At 62.6% G+C, this 19119-nt stretch overlaps 1 protein-coding gene across 1 annotated transcript in view; it reads left to right on the top strand.

Moving 5' to 3' along the window:
* Positions 1-223: 223 nt before the first annotated feature.
* Positions 224-19119, top strand: part of BRD3 (bromodomain containing 3) — a 35943-nt gene continuing 17047 nt past the window's right edge. The window contains exons 1-3 of the mRNA XM_088018986.1: positions 224-330; positions 17357-17678; positions 18501-18638. Of these exons, the coding sequence (XP_087875112.1) occupies positions 17466-17678; positions 18501-18638 (351 nt within the window). The 5' untranslated portion in view covers positions 224-330; positions 17357-17465. The remainder of the gene's footprint in view (positions 331-17356; positions 17679-18500; positions 18639-19119) is intronic.

The raw sequence follows: 19119 nt of genomic DNA, 5'->3' as shown, positions 1-19119 counted from the left end.
CCGCCGAGGGTCCCCGCCCCGCCCCGCCCCGCGCGCCCCCCGGGCCGGGCCCGCTCGCGGCCGGGTCGGCGGGGCGGGCAGCGGGCGGGGGCGCGCGGGGCGGGGCGCGGCGCCGGCGGGGCCGGGACATGTAGTCCGCGCGCCGCGGCCTCCCCTGGGCGGCCCCGGCGCGGGCCCGGCCGCGGACTACGACTCCCGCCAGGCGCCGCGGCGCAGCGCATGAGCCCTGCTCGGCTCCGGCGCGTCTATTATGCTGCCGGGGCCGGCGAGCCAAAGAGGAGCCGGCCGCGCGGGCCGGGGAGGGACGGCCGCTGGAGCCGCCGAGGCCAAGTACGCCTTTCTCTTGCTTCCTTGCGCGCGCGGGGCGGCGGGCGGCGCGGGCGGCGGCGGGCCGGGCGGGCCGGGGAGCGCGGCCCCGTGCGCCCTGCGCGGGCCGCCGGCGCGTCTCGGGAGCCGGGCGCCCGGGCCGCCGCCGCCTTTGTGCGCGGCCACGATGCAACAAAGCGCGGCGGCCGCCCGGGGTCGCGGCGGCGGCGGCGGCAACGCGGGCTCCCTCCCCTTCGCCCTCGCCCGCGCCCTCCTGGCAGCCCGCGCCCCGGGCTGGGGGCGTCGCCGCAGCTGGGGCGCGCAGCCCGGAGTTGGCACGGCCCGCGCGCCCCGCGCCAACCCGGCCTCCCGCGCCCTCCCTCGCGGAAGGGATTTTTTTCCCCCTTTCCTCTGCCCGCCATCTTTCGGAGGGGGGAACGAGGGAGGACGCGGAGGGGAAGGTGCGCGGCGGCGTCCCGGGCCCGCCGTGCGCCCCGGCGCCACTTTCCCGGAGCCCGCCCGCCCTGGCTGCGGGCCCCTTGGGACTCGAGCTGGGGGCCGGCGCCGCTGCCGGGGCGGGGGGTTGAGACCAGGCCTGGGCCCAGCTCGGAGTGGCGCGGGGGCAGCTTCCTCCCAGAGTTAGGGTCCCGGCGCTGACTTTGAGCCTCTTCGAGTTGCTGGGTCGTTGCAGCCAGGCCAGGAGGAGACCCAGTTCCCGTTTTGAAATCAGCCTGAAAAGCGCTTAATCCGGCCGAGGGCGACTTGGAGTGGGAGGAGCGGGGTGCTTCCCCTCTTTTCCCCTCGGGTGGGCACCGGGGTGACCATGGCACAAGCCCGTCGGGGAGGAATGCCCGCCACGCAAACCTCGAAGGTCTCCGTGGCCCTAGTGGGCTCCCCCGTGAATAAAGCTGGGGGCCCGGGGGAATTCTTTCTCCACCGGTTGCTCATATGGGGGCAGGGCTAGCGTGGAGGCCTTGGGCGGCCTCCTTTCCCTCGGGGCCCAGGGACAGTTTTGGAAAGATGAAAGTCGGGACACAGAATGGGGTTGGGGCAGGTTCCTCCTGTGAGTTCCCTCTATTGGGCCCATTCCCTGAGTGTCCTGCGACCCTTCATTTTGGCTGAAAGCTTTCCACCCAGACGTGCGGAACGGGTGTCCCTCCCTCGTGTGTTAACTTGGTTACGGACTGCAAAGTTAGCGGGGTGGGTGTGGGGTGGGTATTGTGCGTCAGTAGGCAAACTAACGGGCTGGAGGGACAGGAGGAAGGCGAGGGAAGGAGTCACCCCTGCTCGTCTTCATGCTCCCCCACCCCACTGAGGACTGAGAAGGGAGTTTTGTTGGCTGTCTCCCTCTTTCCTTTAAGATGGGGGTTCTTTTCCTGGGCCCATGGCGTGGCCCTGCGAGATCAAGTCTACAGAAAGTGGCCTGGCCTGGCGTCTTTTACGAGGAGTAGTTTTGGCTTTAGAGTGGTCAAGAAAAGGTCTGAATCTGTGCAAGGGGTCAGTCCTCAGGAGTTAAGGACCTCTTTCCCTCTGTCCAGGGGCCCTTCACAGCGGCCCTGAATGTGGCCTCTCATTTGCAAATAAAGCTCTGTGTTTGCCCTTTTCTGTCTTGAGGCCTTGATGTGTGCTGGTGGTTACAGATCAGGAAAGATAGGGCACACGGCTTTGTGGGGTGGGAGGGACAGGAGGTGACGCCTGGAGGCCAGGGGCATTTCTCTCTGACCTTTTTGGTGACCTGGGGGGGGGGGCATGCCTCGGCCCCTGGGCTTCTGGAAGCTGCCTCCCAGCAGCTCCTCAGAGGCCTAGATCCAGTCCCAGCCCTGCCATGGGGACATCCAGGGAGGAGGGATTTAAGACGCTTTCTTGGGGTGGGCGATCGGCACCGTTTTGATTTTTGTTTTGTTTTTAGGAAGTAAAGTAATTGATTTCCTTCAGCAGCAGCTCACGCATGCTTTGGAAGTGAGCTTTGAATAAAGGACGGGATTTGTAAACACTCCGCTCCCGCCTTTGACTCACGGGCAGTCCTGGGCAGAAAGTGAAAGCAGAGTGGGGGCCCGTGTGCCGCCCAGCCCAGTGCGCTGCTGCAGCCAGCGACTCCTTCCTGTGCCCTCTTCCTGCAGGCTGGCGAGTTGCCAAACACCAGAGCCCTGTGCCCAGCAAGTGGGGAGGTGCACGGCCGCTTCCTGGTTCTAGGTGGCGGAGCTTGCCTTGGGGTGCGCTGGCCCCTGGCCCCCGGAGTGGAGTGGTTGGCACCGGACTAACAGGACCTCTGCCTCAGTACCGGGCCCCGGTGTCTGTTTGGCTTTCTGTCCACCCCTGGTGGCCCTGTTCTCCTTGGGAGAGCAGCCTTCCCTCTGTGGATCCATGGGAAGGAGGGGTTGGGCCAGGAGTGGGGGCCCACCCAGACCCAAAGCCCACCAAGCGGCTGCCGCTGGAAATGTGCCTGAAGCTCCTCTGCAGGTCTTTGATTTGGGGGGCAGTTCACGCAATTGGCTCAGTAGTGTGGATGGGCAGGTAGCCCGGTCCTCCCTTTTTCCCTCCCTAGCTGACCTTTGAACTATACCCAATGGGACCCCAGAGGCGGGCCCTGTATCCCTTGCCGTCAGCACGCCAGTAGCCAGTTGAAGCGCTCTTTGTTCCGCGAGGAAATGTTAGTGAATTATGGCAGAAGGCGTCACCCTGCTTGCTGCATACTTGTGTTTGGGAACTTGGGGGTCCCCCGGTAACTTGCATCTTCTTGGGAGTGCTCCTTCCCTCCTATCTGAGGCTTTGCCCTTTTGTTTGGGCAGGAGAGACCGACAGGTGGCCAAGCAGCCCTGGGCTGCCTGGTGTGTTTCGGTCAGGGGACACTGGTCACTGTCCAGGTGCCCAGGTGGTGGCTGGCGTGTCCACGAAGTGCTTTGGCGCTTGTACCCCCGCCCTGGGTACCTGTGTTCCTGCCATCCGAGAAGCTTGGGGGCTCTTAAAGGCAACGTGTCATGTTTCGGGATCATTCATACGATGGTGGTTTACATTAGAAGTCTGGCTCTTGGATACATGTTTACGGTGGAGATAATGGGGACCTCCCTGTGGCCAGAGGCTTTTGGCTCTGCAGGCTCAGTGCTATGGGTGAGTGTTTGTTTCTTTTGCCAACTTTTAATTATTCTAGAAGAGAGTCTGCTCTCACTTGACCTCCTTTTTAGGGCCTTTATGACCTCTGGTGAGAGCCAGCTGAAAGGCGCAGTTTGGAGGAATCCCCCGCCCTCCTTGCCACAGGTCCCAGAAGTTCTGGGGGACCTCGTCTGGAGCTAATGAGGTGTTCAGAAGTCCTTTCCCAGCTCCTTGAAAAATGTCACCTGGAGTGCAGTGACAGTTCAGGGTGTCCCTCATCCATTTTCTCTGCATGTGATTAAAGTCGGATTGGTGGCTGGAGTGGGGGCACTATGTCACAAGAGCTGGGTCTCTGGGGCCCCCTTTGAGGTCCCAGGTACCTGGAGCCCCAGGACGTGGAGGTGGGAGTGTCCTCACCTGCTGGCCGTTGTCATAGAGGCCGCTGCCCAGAGGCATGAACGTGTTCGCAGTTCATGGGTCTGGACCCTTGTAAAGGTTACCAGAAGGAGGAGGAGCCATTTCAGGCCTGTGACTAAGAGCCGAGGGGACGCCTTCCCTGTGCAATGACTGTGACCAGAGAGTGTCACGGGTGCGGTGTGGGCGTAAGGGGCAGAAAGTGGTATGGGCCTCAGGAAGGGGGTGCTCCCCCCAGCTTATTGCTGTCTGCTTGCGTTGCCAGCCCTAATGTTGACTGGGTGCTTGTGGTGCCAGCCTGGTGCCAGGGGCTGGGCGTTAAAGCTTGGGCTCCGCTGGCTGTGCACTCACAGATAAGGCATGCACCCCTCTGTGCTCCACCGTCGTAGCTGACTCCAGGCTGTCCTGGCCTGGCAGATTGTGGGTCTGGAGTTAGACACAGATGACCATGTGACTATCCCCCCCCATGAAGACAGAGCCCCGCCCCTTGTAGGCCTGTCAGGAGGGGCTGAGGGAATGAGGGGGAGGACAGCCTGCAGAAGGGCTTGGTACACATGCAAGCACTAGGCCGGTATTAACTCACGGCTCCGTCAGTGAGCGCGGGGCCTAGTAACAGCAGCACTGTGGGCAGGAACGTCAGTGAGCGCGGGGCCGTAGTAACGGTACACCGTGGGCAGGAACGGCAGTGAGCGCGGGGCCGTAGTAACGGTACACCGTGGACAGGAACGTCAGTGAGCGCGGGGCCGTAGTAACGGTACACCGTGGACAGGAACGTCAGTGAGCGCGGGGCCGTAGTAACGGTACACCGTGGGCAGGAACGTCAGTGAGCGCGGGGCCGTAGTAACGGTACACCGTGGGCAGGAACGGCAGTGAGCGCGGGGCCGTAGTAATGGTACACCGTGGGCAGGAACGTCAGCGCAGGGCCGTAGTAACGGTACACCGTGGGCAGGAACGTCAGTGAGCGCGGGGCCGTAGTAACAGCACCACTGTGGGCAGGAACGTCAGTGGGCGCGGGGCCGTAGTAACGGTACACCGTGGGCAGGAACGTCAGTGGGCGCGGGGCCGTAGTAACGGTACACCGTGGGCAGGAACGTCAGTGAGCGCGGGGCCGTAGTAACGGTACACCGTGGGCAGGAACGTCAGTGAGCGCGGGGCCGTAGTAACGGTACACCGTGGGCAGGAACGTCAGTGGGCGCGGGGCCGTAGTAACAGCAGCACTGTGGGCAGGAACGTCAGTGAGCGCGGGGCCGTAGTAACGGTACACCGTGGGCAGGAACGTCAGTGAGCGCGGGGCCGTAGTAACGGTACACCGTGGGCAGGAACGTCAGTGGGCGCGGGGCCGTAGTAACAGCAGCACTGTGGGCAGGAACGTCAGTGAGCGCGGGGCCGTAGTAACGGTACACCGTGGGCAGGAACGTCAGTGGCGCGGGGCCGTAGTAACGGTACACCGTGGGCAGGAACGTCAGTGAGCGCGGGGCCGTAGTAACGGTACACCGTGGGCAGGAACGTCAGTGGGCGCGGGGCCGTAGTAACGGTACACCGTGGGCAGGAACGTCAGTGGGCGCGGGGCCGTAGTAACGGTACACCGTGGGCAGGAACGTCAGTGAGCGCGGGGCCGTAGTAACGGTACACCGTGGGCAGGAACGTCAGTGGGCGTGAGGCTGTAGTAACAGCACACTGTGGGCAGGAACGTCAGTGAGCGCGGGGCCGTAGTAACAGCACCACTGTGGGCAGGAACGTCAGTGGGCGCGAGGCTGTAGTAACAGCACACTGTGGGCAGGAACGTCAGTGAGCGCGGGGCCGTAGTAACGGTACACTGTGGGCAGGAACGTCAGTGGGCGCGAGGCTGTAGTAACAGCACCACTGTGGGCAGGAACGTCAGTGATAACGGTACACTGTGGGCAGGAACGTCAGTGAGCGCGGGGCCGTAGTAACAGCACCACTGTGGGCAGGAACGTCAGTGATAACGGTACACTGTGGGCAGGAACGTCGGTGAGCGCGGGGCCGTAGTAACGGTACACTGTGGGCAGGAACGTCAGTGAGTGCGGGGCCGTAGTAACAGCACCACTGTGGGCAGGAACGTCAGTGGGTGCGGGGCCGTAGTAACAGCAGCACTGTGGGCAGGAACGTCGGTGAGCGCGGGGCCGTAGTAACGGTACACCGTGGGCAGGAACGTCAGTGGGTGCGGGGCCGTGGTAACGGTACACCGTGGGCAGGAACGTCAGTGAGCGCGGGGCCGTAGTAACAGCAGCACTGTGGGCAGGAACGTCAGTGGGCGTGAGGCTGTAGTAACAGTACACTGTGGGCAGGAACGTCAGTGATAACGGTACACTGTGGGCAGGAACGTCAGTGGGCGCGGGGCCGTAGTAACAGCAGCACTGTGGGCAGGAACGTCGGTGAGCGCGGGGCCGTAGTAACGGTACACTGTGGGCAGGAACGTCAGTGAGTGCGGGGCCGTAGTAACAGCACCACTGTGGGCAGGAACGTCAGTGGGTGCGGGGCCGTAGTAACAGCAGCACTGTGGGCAGGAACGTCGGTGAGCGCGGGGCCGTAGTAACGGTACACCGTGGGCAGGAACGTCAGTGGGTGCGGGGCCGTGGTAACGGTACACTGTGGGCAGGAACGTCAGTGAGCGCGGGGCCGTAGTAACAGCAGCACTGTGGGCAGGAACGTCAGTGGGCGTGAGGCTGTAGTAACAGTACACTGTGGGCAGGAACGTCAGTGATAACGGTACACTGTGGGCAGGAACATCAGTGGGCGCGGGGCCGTAGTAACAGCAGCACCGTGGGCAGGAACGTCAGTGGGCGTGAGGCTGTAGTAACAGCACACTGTGGGCAGGAACGTCAGTGATAACGGTACACTGTGGGCAGGAACATCAGTGGGCGCGGGGCCGTAGTAACAGCAGCACCGTGGGCAGGAACGTCAGTGATAACGGTACACTGTGGGCAGGAACGTCAGTGGGCGCGGGGCCGTAGTAACGGTACACCGTGGGCAGGAACGTCAGTGGGCGCGGGGCCGTAGTAACGGTACACCGTGGGCAGGAACGTCAGTGGGCGCGGGGCCGTAGTAACAGCACCACTGTGGGCAGGAACGTCAGTGGGCGCGGGGCCGTAGTAACAGCACCACTGTGGGCAGGAACGTCAGTGGGCGTGGGGCCGTAGTAACGGTACACCGTGGGCAGGAACGTCAGTGGGCGCGGGGCCGTAGTAACGGTACACCGTGGGCAGGAACGTCAGTGGGCGTGGGGCCGTAGTAACGGTACACCGTGGGCAGGAACGTCAGTGGGCGCGGGGCCGTAGTAACAACAGCACTGTGGGCAGGAACGTCAGTGGGCGCGGGGCCGTAGTAACAGCACCACTGTGGGCAGGAACGTCAGTGGCGCGGGGCCGTAGTAACGGTACACCGTGGGCAGGAACGTCAGTGGGCGCGGGGCCGTAGTAACAGCACCACTGTGGGCAGGAACGTCAGTGGGCGCGGGGCCGTAGTAACGGTACACCGTGGGCAGGAACGGCAGTGGCGCGGGGCCGTAGTAACAGCACCACTGTGGGCAGTATTTCCAGTGTTGGGGGGCTGTAGTAACACCCACTCTATGACCGTGTGTGCCAGACACGCAGCAGGTCCCTGCTCTCGCCCTCTTTGTTTCTGAGGGGCAGGTTTGGAGGGCAGAGGCAAGGCCCTGGTGGGCCGAGGTCTAGCCTTCGTGGGCGTGTTGGATTCAGACCCGTTAGGTGTCGCAGTAGCTCCCTGGGCTCCCTTCGTGCGTCCGCGGAGTGCCGCCCCCGGAGTCCAAGACGGTGGTTTGTAAAGCGGCACCCGTCTGAGACGTGGTCTGGTCCCCGTCAGCCCATCTAAGAGGAGAGATGCTCCCGTGTCCCTGGGATCGATCACACCAGGGCCTGGGGGCCGTACCCCACACTGGGTAGACCCGCCGGAGTCTTGTTCTAGAATGTTGCCCGGGTAGGGGGAGCCGCAGGCATGCTGAACTGTGGCGCCCTCAGGGCCAGGTCCCCCACGTCCGTACATGTGCAGGATCACCTGCTCTCTGCGTCCTCAGGGAGACCGCCTGACCCAGAGAGCACCCCTTCCCTCTCCGGGCCCAAGTGGGGATGCCGGTCACCCTGGCCTTCTCCCGTTGTCCCCTGAGGACTGCTTCCTTTGAGCTGTGGGTCACCCATGGAAGGTGTCATTCAGTGCAGCCTGTGGCCTGGCCTTGGGGGGTGCCCTGCAGGGGTGCATATGGGTGTTGCTGGGACTCTCCCAACGAATGATGCCAGAACTCAGTGTTTCCGAGCGTGTGTAACTCCCCAAATTCCCTGGGCCTTACACCCCTTGAGAGGCATCCCTGGTACCATGTCTCTTCGTGTTCTTTCTGGAGGTGCGAGGGGAGAGGTCAAAAGACCTGTGGGGACAGAGCCTCCCCGAGGTGAGCGGGTGCAACTGGCCTGGTCCCTCACAGCTGAGCCATGAGCCCTGCTTGGCAGGGCTGGAGGCGCCTCCTGCAGTGGGGTCTCAGGTCCGAGTTAGGGCTGATGTTCGGGCAAGAAAGGAGCCTTCAGAGTTTGGCTTCCTCAAGAAGGGCCAGTGGGCTGGGGAGAAGTATAGGACTTTAGCAAACATGGGGTTGAGGGAGCATGTGAGGTGGGCTCGGGGCTCCCGTCCCGTAGGTGCTGTGGGTGCAGAGCCTGGAGGACACAGCGGGGCGTCAGGAAGGTGAGGGGAGCACAGCATGAGTCCATCTGCCTGCTAGATCTGGGGCCTTGTAACAGTCCTACAGCGGCCCGGTGGAGTGCCCACACGTTTGACGGGACTAGGCCAGCTGGGGGCGGGTCCCTTGCTGCTGGACGGCAGGTGTGACCTAGACCTTTTGGGGTCGGGGCCCTGGCTGGGGCCGCACTACTCCCTGTCTGGGCAGGGTGGGACGGTCCCAGGGTGTGGGCAGGAGGTGGCGGCCAGCAGGGCCAGGCGGGCGGTGGGCCCAGCCTGCCTGTGTGCTCCCCTGGGGTCCCCTCCCCTGGCCCCACAGGAGGAGGCAGTTGGCTCCATCTGTCATGGAAGCCAACCCTGGCCTCACGGATCCTGTTTCCTGAGACCCGGATGGCCAGCCCCAGGGTGGCCGCTGGTCAGCGTGCACCCTGTGGAGGCTCACCTGGCTGCCTGGGGGCAGAGGTGCCCCTCTCTGGGGCGGCACTCAGCTAGCAGGCTGCTGGCTGGGTAGACGGTTCCGAGAGGCGTTGGCTGGGAGTCTGGTGGGGGGCCCGCCTCTGCCTCTCTCTGGCTGGGCGACCTTGTGCCCCTTCGCCTCTGAGTGTCTGGCCCCCCCGGAAGATGGAGCTCGTGTGACCCCTACCGATGCCATGCCAGGGTGGGCTATAAGGAGACCCGGACTGGAGTGTGGCAGTGGGGGGCCTGCACAGGCACGGAGACCCCCAGGGGCACAGAGAGAGGGTGAGCCCACCCACACCCACCTCAGGAGGCTGTTTTTGAAGAGTATCTGAGCAGGACGAGGCGGGCCTAGGCAAGCTCAGCCCTGCCCCTTGTCCCCTTCCCTAGCCAAGACTGGGGACTCACTCCTACCTCTGATCACCCCCCTCAGTGGCAGCGTTCTCAGGTGCCTCCTCTCCCCTCAGGACATGCCACGGTCTCCCTTCAGATGCCCCTCAGGTGCCCCCCACACTAGGAGTCTCCTGAGGACCTGCGCCGGCCCCTGCCCTTCTGCGGTCCAGGCCCCTGCAGAGTTGTGCAGCTTTGCCCCAGCCTGTCCCTCCCCCACGGCCCCTCGACCCTCCCTTTGAAAGCTGGGGCTCTCCTGGCCTAGGCCCAAAGAAGGGCTCCTCGCTCTTGGCCAGGCCAGCCTGGAAATGCCTTGCCCCCCCTCCCAGCTTCACCCCGTCCTCTCCAGGCTGAAGGTGCTCCACCCTCCGCCGCCGGCCTCGGTCCCAGATGCCCAGGAGCATTGGTCTCAGCCTACCTCAGGTGCCGCCTGTGGCTCGGGGGCAGGGTCTCTCACGCCCCTTCCCTCCATCCGGGAGGGCTGCTGCAGCGGCTGCCCCGTCGTGGGGGTGTTTTCCACAGTGGCAACTGGACAGAGGCCCCCACTCCTCATTTGTCCAGGGACCCTGAACAAGGTCTTTCCTGATGTTCCCATGGGCTGAGTGAGTCCCTGGGTGGATTTTTGCATTTTCTCCAGGTTTCTAGTTCTCCATGGAGGAGGGAGTCCCAGAGGCTGAGTCCAGGCCCTTGGGAAGGGGTGGGGAGATGGCCCGCTGCCTCCAGTCCAGCCCCTGTCTCGCAGCCTGCAGTGCCGGGGTCCCCTCTCACCCCCCAGGGGGCACAGAGCCCCTCAGAGTGGAGCGTGTGTGGCTCCGGAGGGTGGGGTGACCAGGCAGTGTCCCCTGCCCTCTCCTGCCGGCTGCCCACTTCAGAAACCCTCCTCAGGGTCTTGCCAGGACTCCGGATCTCTGGCTTTCACTTGTGTTTGAGGGTTTTTGTGGTTTATCTGAGTTTCCGCTCTGGGCAGTTTCAGATCCTCTTGTGTCAAAGGCGGCTTGTCTGCACTTTGACCTTCACCCAGTTTGCACGTGCTGCCTTCCTGCCTTGGCGGGTGTCCCCCTGGAAAGTGGGGCGGGTTGTCTAAGCCTCAGTCTCCCCCTCTGAGAAACTGGGCTCCATCCCTGCCCGACGGTGCCTCGCACAGAGTGGGTGCTCGGCGAAGGCTTCCTGGCGGTCCCCGGGAGGCGCGCCACTTCCCTGCGGGGTGTGGCCACGTTGGAGTCCCCGCTCCATGACCGCGAGGGCTGCCCGCGCCAGGGGGTGTCATCTGCAGTAAATAGCTTTCTGGAGTGAAGTGGCTGCCCATGGGTGTGCGGGGGGCACTGTGCTCTGACAGCCCTGTGCGCACATTCTGGAGGCTCCCTGGCTACAGGGAGGCTTCACGGTGAAATTAAATGGTCCTGCATTATGTGTGCTTACAAACCTTTAGGCCCACGTTCTAGAAGAATGGTTTCCAGCCAGCTTGCATGAGGTGGGCCTGTGGGCTCTGAGGTCAGTGAATTGGAGCTGTACGTTTTGTTCCTGTGTGTTTACCCCAGGAGACACGACCTACACCCCCTCCCCCGGGGCAACTGGGGGTGAGGGCAGACCTTGCAGCTTACAGATTTTCTAAGTCTGTGTCTAGTCCTCAGGTCTGGGGTCTCTTTGGCACCTCTACTTACCCACCCCGTGCATGGGGGTCCTCTTTCCACCCAGGTGAGTGGGGAGCAAGATCGTGTTCCCCAGATCTCACAGCTGCTGTGAAGGGGTGGGGGGTGCAGGGCCCCGAACACCCAAGGGAAAGTGGGGTTCGCCCTCCTTCTGATGCTGTAAAGCTTTCAGTGCAGACAGAAGTGGAGGGGCAGTCCACAGCCCCCAGAGTGCTCAGCTTCTGGTTTGTCCTGTCTCCTCCAGACCCCTGCTCATTTTCAAGCCCCACCCCCATTATCGGGAAGCAAGCTGTGGGTCTCATTCGGAAGACTTTGAGTTACCTGTTTCTAAAAGGTAATGGCTCTAGAAAACTTATAACCGCAATACCACTATCTCCCCCAAAGCATTGACATTGAATCCGAAAGATTTTCAAATGGCCAGTGTTGAAGTAGCTGCCCCTCCGTTCACTTTTAAGCAGGCATCTCTAGCAAACTGGCTCAGGCGGTGGAGTCCCGGGGCCGCCGCCCACGCGCCCTCGCCCACCCGTGATTGCTGGACCCATGTGACGTGCTAGAGTCCCAGGCTGGGTGCAGAAGCTGACCCCAGTGACGGGCAGCTGTCCTCACGGCCACCGTCCTCGGCTCCACCTTGGACACCAGAAACTCTGGGAGTGGAGCTGTTTTTCCTAATTCTTCCACAGCAAAACCTGACCCTTGGCAGCAGAGAAAAAGCCATTTGTGATCCTTATTTATCCTTAGGATGAAAATTTGTATGTTTCCTTGCGGAATGTTGTGTTTGATTTGGGACGTCATCCCAGGCTCTGGGGGTGGGGGTGTGTGTGAGAGATCCCCCATCCCCCCGGAATGGTGGGCTCGCTGGGTTCTGAAATCCGACATACTCCATCTGGACGCGCCTGGTCCCCCTGGGGAAGCAGGCAATGAGCAGCCTCAGACTCCAGTCCATCCTGGGAGGCCTCACTCCTAGCTGGGCATGGTGGTTGTGGGCTTTCCTGCTTGTGTCCTGAGTGGGGTGGGTGCCGGAGCTGAGGCGAGGTCAGGTGTCCCTGGGGCTCTTGGGTTGTCTGCAGTGGTGGGGGTGCCCATGGGGGCCTCGGTTGCCCAAGAGGCTGTGCAGTGGTGTGAGCGCGCTGAGCTGGCCGTGCCACCTCTTAGCTCTGAGCACCCTGGGCCTCAGTTTTCCCTTCTGTGGCCAGCACCCAGGACGTGTTGCCATGGGCTGATGGGGGACTCCGAGAAATGGGGTCCCAGCCGGGCTTTTTCCTTCCCTCCTTCTGTGATCCGCCTCTTGGTGTCCCCCACCCAGCCGTAACGGGGTTGGGCCGCAAGATGGGGCCCCAATTTGCCTTTGTTTCCTTCATGATATGGGAGCCCTGGGGTACCCCCTCGGGGACTCCCTCGAGGAGCAGGTGCTGGAGGTCCTTGGCAGTAGGCACAGGAGCAGGCCGAGGTGGCCCCATGGCCATTTTCTGTCTCTCCTTCTGTCTGTCTCCAGCCAGTGTGGCTGGGCTGGTGGCCACGGGGCCAGGCTTCTGCCCTGGCGTTTCTCCCTAGCCTGGCATGGCCAAGGGGCGGGGCTGGGGCCCCTGTGTTCCTGCACAGAGCCCAAGCCTGGTGGGCTGAAGAGGGGCCCCACCTGGAGACACAGGCCCAGGGGAGAGCAGTGGGTGCAACAAGAGCCTTTCTGCTTCTCTGACAGACAGGATGCTTCCCTGCATGGCTGGCTTTAACGTGCAGTTGGGAGGACATTGAGGGGCTGTTCCCGCTCTGCTGGGACACAGGCGAGATGGAAGGCTGAATGTGTTTGACGTAGACCTGTTTTAATGATGCCTCGCACGCGTGACCTCATTGTGTCTGCAGGGTGCCTGTAAATGGGCGTACAGAGACCCTTAGGCTCTGGTCCCAGACCCTTGGCTGTGCCGTGTCCCCTCTGGGTGACTTGGGAACCAGGACAGCTCCTTTTCCAGCCCAGCATGCCCATGTCACCCAGCTCCCTAGCCATTGGCCAGGATGTCCCTGGCCCCTACATCCTTGTGGGTAGGAAGCCACGGCACCCGTGTCTGTCCATGGGGTTGGGTTGGGAGCACTCAGTAGGTGACAGCAGTCCTGGAGGTCAGCCACTGAGAGGAGCCGAGTTCTGAACTCTGGTGTGGCAGGCTTAGTGGGTGCTCCTTGCCGCCCTCTGCATGGCCCCCCTTGCCAGTGTCTTTGATGTTGGTGTGGTGACCGCAGGGCCATCTCATTCTTTAGCTGCCTACCCCCCACCGTAGCTTATGTCCCCGAATGCTCAAAGTACCCCGAGGGGGGAGGAGCCTCAGTGTTGTCATCTGAGTGGACACGGCCACTCTGACCTCTGGTCACACGAGCGTCTCAGCATCAGCAGGGGTGAAGGGCTTGTGGCCGTGACTGACCACTCAACATACTTCTTGGTGTTTTTGCCACTGTCAGCTCCCACTGGCCTGACCCTGGAGGGCAGCAGTAAGGGCTGGGCCCGAGGGTGGCGGGGCCATCACAGGGGGCAAGGGATGGGTTGGGTGCTGGACACGTCACGGGGGGAGGCTGTTCCTGAGGACACCGAAGGATCCCAGGGCGTCTGGGTGTCTGGGGAGACAGGCAGACCCCCTGAGAGCTGGTGTTGCATGACTCCACGGCAGCCGTACCTCACACCGTCTTGAACCCCACGTCACTTTGCACTCTGTCCCCTACTTTCAGTTCATAGCTGGCCCTGTGAGAGGATCAGCTAGTGGTCTGTTGCAGTTTTAATTTCTTTCTGGAAGCAGCATTTGCTTCCCGGTCTCAGAATGCAGTCCTGAGCCCGCCCAGACCAGGGAGGCTGAGGGATGGTAGTGTGGCTCTGTGTGCCACCAGGCCGAGTGGCAGGAGCCTTGGTTCCTGTTTGTGCTTTGCACTGAAAGGTGGGCTATGTCCAGGCGATCTGGGTGCGGCCACCTGGATCCCAGGGGCTGGCAGTGCTGCTGAGCGCAAGTCCCTACTTTGGACTCATGGTGGTCCTAGGATTTCCCTTTCAGGGAGCACGCGGGGCTGCTCAGCCCTCCCCCTGACCCCCAGGCAGCGTCCCTAGGCCTCGGAGGAGGAGAAACAGAAGCTCCAAACACTTGGCCATTGACCGAGTGCAGGGTTGGGTTGGTTTGTGCTTGAGCAGCTTTTCAAACTAGAAATAACTTTGCACTCTTTTCCTTTTGCAAAAGAAGCCTTTTCTGGACACAACCTACCTGTTCAGAAACGCAAGCAGAGGGTGAAAGCCCCTGTCCTCGTGGGCTGGCGTGTGTGGCGGTGGGCTTGATGCCTGCCGGCTGTGGGCCCCCAGGAGGTCCTTTTCTGTCCGCTGCCTCCCGCCGGGGGCTTCCCAAGGTGGCCTGTGGCTCTCCTGTGTGCTCGGCAGTGTCTGTCACACCATTGTCTGACCTGGAGAAGCATCCAGGGGAAAAAGGCAAGGCCAGGCTTTCACCATAGCTCGACTTGCCCTGGACCTGCCATCCCGCTGTGTTTTGGGCAGAGGACTGACCCCCAGGCCTGGCCTCCATCTGAAGGGTGATGGTGTGCATGCTCCTGCAGGGACACAACCACTCACTCGGCCTGCCACCCCACAGGGGACAGTGCTGGGTGACCTGTGCAGTTTTGTGCCCGGGGAGCCTCTCTGAGCGTCTTCCCTCCCCGGGGCAGCTCGCAGGGGTCAGGCTCTCTGACCGTCCCCTTGACGGTCTCCTGAGAGGTGGGTCCTGGCATCTGGGATGGCAGGGCTTGTGAGTGGCCCCCAGCCTCTTATGCTCTGGCTGCCCCGCCCCTCCCCCCCCCCCCCCCCCCAGGGAGCTGGTGCCTGGGCTTCTGGGCTCTGTGAGAGGGAGAGGGCTGGACACTGCCACCCTGAGAGCACACCAGGAGCCCTGTGGCCGTCCCCAGATGTTTGCAGGGGTCTGAGTGGGGGAGGGAGGTCCCGCCCTGTTTCAGCGAAGTGTTTGCAGAAAGGGGGCGGGCCCCTTACCGTCAGTACCGCAGAGTGTGGACACCCGTGTGCTGGAGAGTGCCCAGCCCTTTCTGCACGTGTCTCCCCTGAGCCTCACGGACTCTGCCGGGGTGGGTGATGTCGAGCTGGAGGCAGGATTCGCTTCGGGCCACTGTGGAAGGACTCCTGTGGCCTGTAGTGACCACTGGCCCTCAGGGAGCACGTGCCAGCACCAGGCACTCTGCTCAGAGCTCCAGCAATGTGGTCTGGGATCCCCTGGCAGTGGTGGGCAGTGGGGAGAGGGGGGTGGGCTGGTGTGCGGTCTGGGATCCCCTGGCAGTGGTGGGCAGTGGGGGGAGGGGTTGGGCTGGTGTGTAGTCTGGGATCCCCTGGCAGTGGTGGGCAGTGACAGGGGGCTGGTGTGCGGCAGAGTCTAGGAAGCCCCTCCAAGTGCCTGGCTCAGGCCTGTGGCAGCTGATGTGCTGCCCCTGGGCACTTACCTCAAGATAGGTTTGGGGGATGCATTCCCGTGTTTGTGGTCAGAGCTGGCTTCCTGCTCAGCCAAACGTTTGGAGCGGTGGCCAGAGCTGGAGGAGGGAGGCCATGGGGCAGGCCTCAAGTCCTGCTGGCAGCCTGAGCCTGTCTCTGCACTGAGCATGCCTGCCCGTCCTCATGCTTGGAGGAGGCCAGCCTGCACTTTGGCCCATTTCCCTCCAGGTCATTATTTAGGCCCTGGCTGCACCCTGTTTCCTGGCTTTCTATGCCATGCACCTGCAGCAGCAGCAGTGCTAGGTGCTGGGCACCCATCCACCTGCTGGACATGTAGGGAGGGCAGGCCACTGGGGAGATCCCCACAGGTAGTGGCGGTGCTCAGGCCAAGTTTGCACTTGCTGACCTGCTGGGGGTGGGGCAGTGGGGCGTGAGGGATGACCCAGGTTTGCTCTAGGCTCCCACGGCTTTCTGGTGGTGAAGACCCACCCTCAGTGCCATTAGCGCGAGCTGGCTCAGCGCTGCCCCCACTGAGCAGCTGGTGGGGGCCGTGGGCACTGTGCTGCCCGTGCCGCGGCCCTGGCTTGGTGAGGGGGAGAAGCAGGAGAGGGGCCAGCTTGCCTGGGAGGGTGTGGAAGAGGGGAGGGGCTGTGGCTTCCCCGGGTCCCCTGGGGTGATGGGCATGGAGCCTCGAGGGGCTTCCAGGGTGTCCTTTGAATGTGGAGCAGGTCTTGGTGGGTGAGATGTATCTGCTCTCCGTTTGAACCCTTTTCACTCTGATTGGAGTGGTTTGTAGCAAGTGTCAATTTCTTTGGTGCAAACATGCCCACGTGGCAGGTGGCAAGCTACCAACAGGATGTTAACCAGCTCACGAGATTCTCAAAACTTGAACGATCTGCTGTGCAAGTTGTAGGAAGGGTGGCTGATTCCAGGGCCCTGATGTTCTGCTGTCTGTCCCCCAGCTCCGTCCAGCCCCTTGTGCTGTGGGTGCTGCCACTGAGCCCCAACCTGTCTGAATATCGTGACAAGGACACATAATGCAAAGTCTGGCAGGGCACACAAACATGGCCTGGTGTTCTTATTCCACGTGTGGTCCGCAGTCTGCTCTGGGCCCTACAAGTAAAAGGGGCCAGCAGCTTCCATCCAGGAAACAGTGGGGCTTCTGATGTCAGGACTGGCCTGTTGGTTCTGGGGCATAGTAGGTCATCTTCCTTCCCAGCCGTGAGTCTGGCCAGCATTCCTGAAAGCTGGTGGGGGATGCGTGAGGTTTGCAGCAGGCCCGCATTTGCTGAGAGCGCGGGGTGAGGTGCACCTCCTCCTGCCTGCCCCCATTGGCCTGGGGCTGGGCGTGTCACACCCTGGCTCATCATCACAAAACCAGCTCTGGTTCTCATGGTTACATCGGAACCTCGCCGCAAAGGGGCCCAGCTCCGCACGCCACGCGTGGTTCCGCAAACGCTCTGCCTGCCCAGCTCAGCTCTGTGGGGTCGATGCCAGAGCACTCTCTACGTGTGAATCGTTCCCCCAAAATTGCCACGATCAAGAACAGCCTGAGTCAGCCCCCAGTAGGCAGGCAGTTGGTGGGCAGTGAGCCAGGAGAGGCCGCGTCCTGGGCCCCCGCCCCCCACTGCTGGCTGTGTGCCTGGACCGCCACCTTCCCGCCCTTGCGTTACCCGCCCCTGCCCGGGCGGCCTGTGTTCACGTCACGTCCCTGCCCCAGCTTGAGAGCAGTAGTTAGAGAGTGGGTCCGTGACAGGTGAGGGCTGGGCTGAGTGGCGTGAGTGACGTGAGCTGGCCTCACTGTGACCACTCGGGTGTGCTCGGGAGCCCACGAGGCTGGGAGAGGTGGTGGGGCCTGGGTGACTGGCCTGTCTCTGCCGTCCCTCCTCCCCTGTAGGTGCTGCTCGATTGGGCCCAGAAATGGGATGTCAGGCCTCCGAAAGGAGCATAGTGGAAGCGAGGGCCTCGAGCCTCTGCTGTGACGGCCAGTGAGCGAGCCACGGAGGATGTCCACCACGACGACGGTCGCCCCTGCGGGGATCCCGGCAGCCCCGGGCCCGGTGAACCCGCCCCCACCGGAGGTCTCCAACCCTGCCAAGCCCGGCCGCAAGACCAACCAGCTGCAGTACATGCAGAATGTGGTGGTGAAAACGCTCTGGAAACACCAGTTTGCTTGGCCCTTCTACCAGCCCGTGGACGCAATCAAGCTCAACCTGCCTGTGAGTGCCCCCCTCCCCCCCGCCCCGGCATCCCTGCCCCTCCCCCACCCACTGGCATCCCTGCCCCTCTCTTGCTCCCCTCCTGGAAGGACTGCCCTTGGGCCCAGGCAGCTGTGGCGCCGGTAAGCCAGGCACAGCGCAGGGCCTGTGGTGACCGAGGAGCGGAGGGGCTCCTCAGGGGTGTGGGAGTGTGGAGGGCGGTGGTCCCCAAATGTAGGGAGCAGGGGAGAACCTGTGCCTCCCTGCTGTTCCCCTGTGCCCTCCTGTAGGACCATGCCTCTGCCCCCTGCTGCGGTCAGATGCTCAGTGCAGGTTGTGGCCCTCTTTCCAGGGGAAGCTGCCCATCTGCCCCTTCAGTGCTGGCCTAGTCTTCTCATGGGTTTCTTATTTGAACCCAAATAGAGAAACCCCCAGTGTTGCCTGGGGAAGCCCTGGGCCACTAGTTGGTGGCCTGGGTTCTGGGCCCAGCTCAGTACTGGTCACCGGCGGGCCTTGGGTTTGGAGTCTGAGGGGGGCTCAGCCCCCTCGCCACAGTGCTGATCAGCTCTGGGGCCTGCCCCAGGTGCCCAGTTCCGTGCATCTCTAAGAACCGCCTGTCCAGGTGGAATCTGTCGGGCGAGAGGTGTGGCAGGGGTTTGGAAGTGGGCCGGGCGCTTGCCCTAGACCCTGTACCTGCCCTCAGCTGACCAGACACTGCCTTTGGCCCGACCCCGGTGCCCAGCTCACCCGAGAAGATGCTCCGTGTGCAATCACCCTCCTCGGGGATGGTGAACACAACGCCACAGAATCTGCTGACGATGCCTCTGAAAATCTCTTTCCCAGGATTATCATAAAATCATAAAAAACCCAATGGACATGGGGACTATTAAGAAGAGACTAGAAAATAATTATTACTGGAGCGCGAGCGAATGTATGCAGGACTTCAACACCATGTTTACAAATTGTTACATTTATAACAAGGTAAGAAAGCCCTGGGACATGGGACACGGCTCCCCCAGTGCTGAGGGGACCCTCTGGCCGGGCCTGGGCTCTGTAGCGGCTCTCAGACGGGGGGGCGTGTCACCCCGAGGCCACAGTCCCCACTCTGGGCTCCCATGTGCTGCCCACGCCCCCCCCCCCGGGGCGGGGGAGTGAAGCCTGGAGCAGCCTTTGGGGGGGGACCTTACGTATCAAACGCTTTGAACTGATCGTGCCCTCGGACCTCGAAACTCCAGCTGTCAGGACGGTGACGGGGTCAGCGCGGGCTCACGGGGGTAGAGCCACAACACGCACATGCATGGCGGCCGGAGGGCGGCCGAGCGCGCCGTGACATCCACATGCAGCCGCCCCACGTGGCCAGGCCACTGCACGACCAGGGAGCATGTGTTCATGATGGTTTTTAGTGAGAAGATGGTTTTAGCGAGAAGAGTAGATTAGGGAAGTTCCACGTGGTCCTGACTTG

Source organism: Eumetopias jubatus, unplaced genomic scaffold (genome assembly GCF_037043125.1).
Source record: "Eumetopias jubatus isolate StellerSeaLion01/CBP00866 unplaced genomic scaffold, mEumJub1_p1.0 scaffold_15, whole genome shotgun sequence".
In the NCBI taxonomy this organism is placed as follows: domain Eukaryota; kingdom Metazoa; phylum Chordata; class Mammalia; order Carnivora; family Otariidae; genus Eumetopias; species Eumetopias jubatus.
This window is presented reverse-complemented; position numbering and strand designations above follow the sequence as displayed.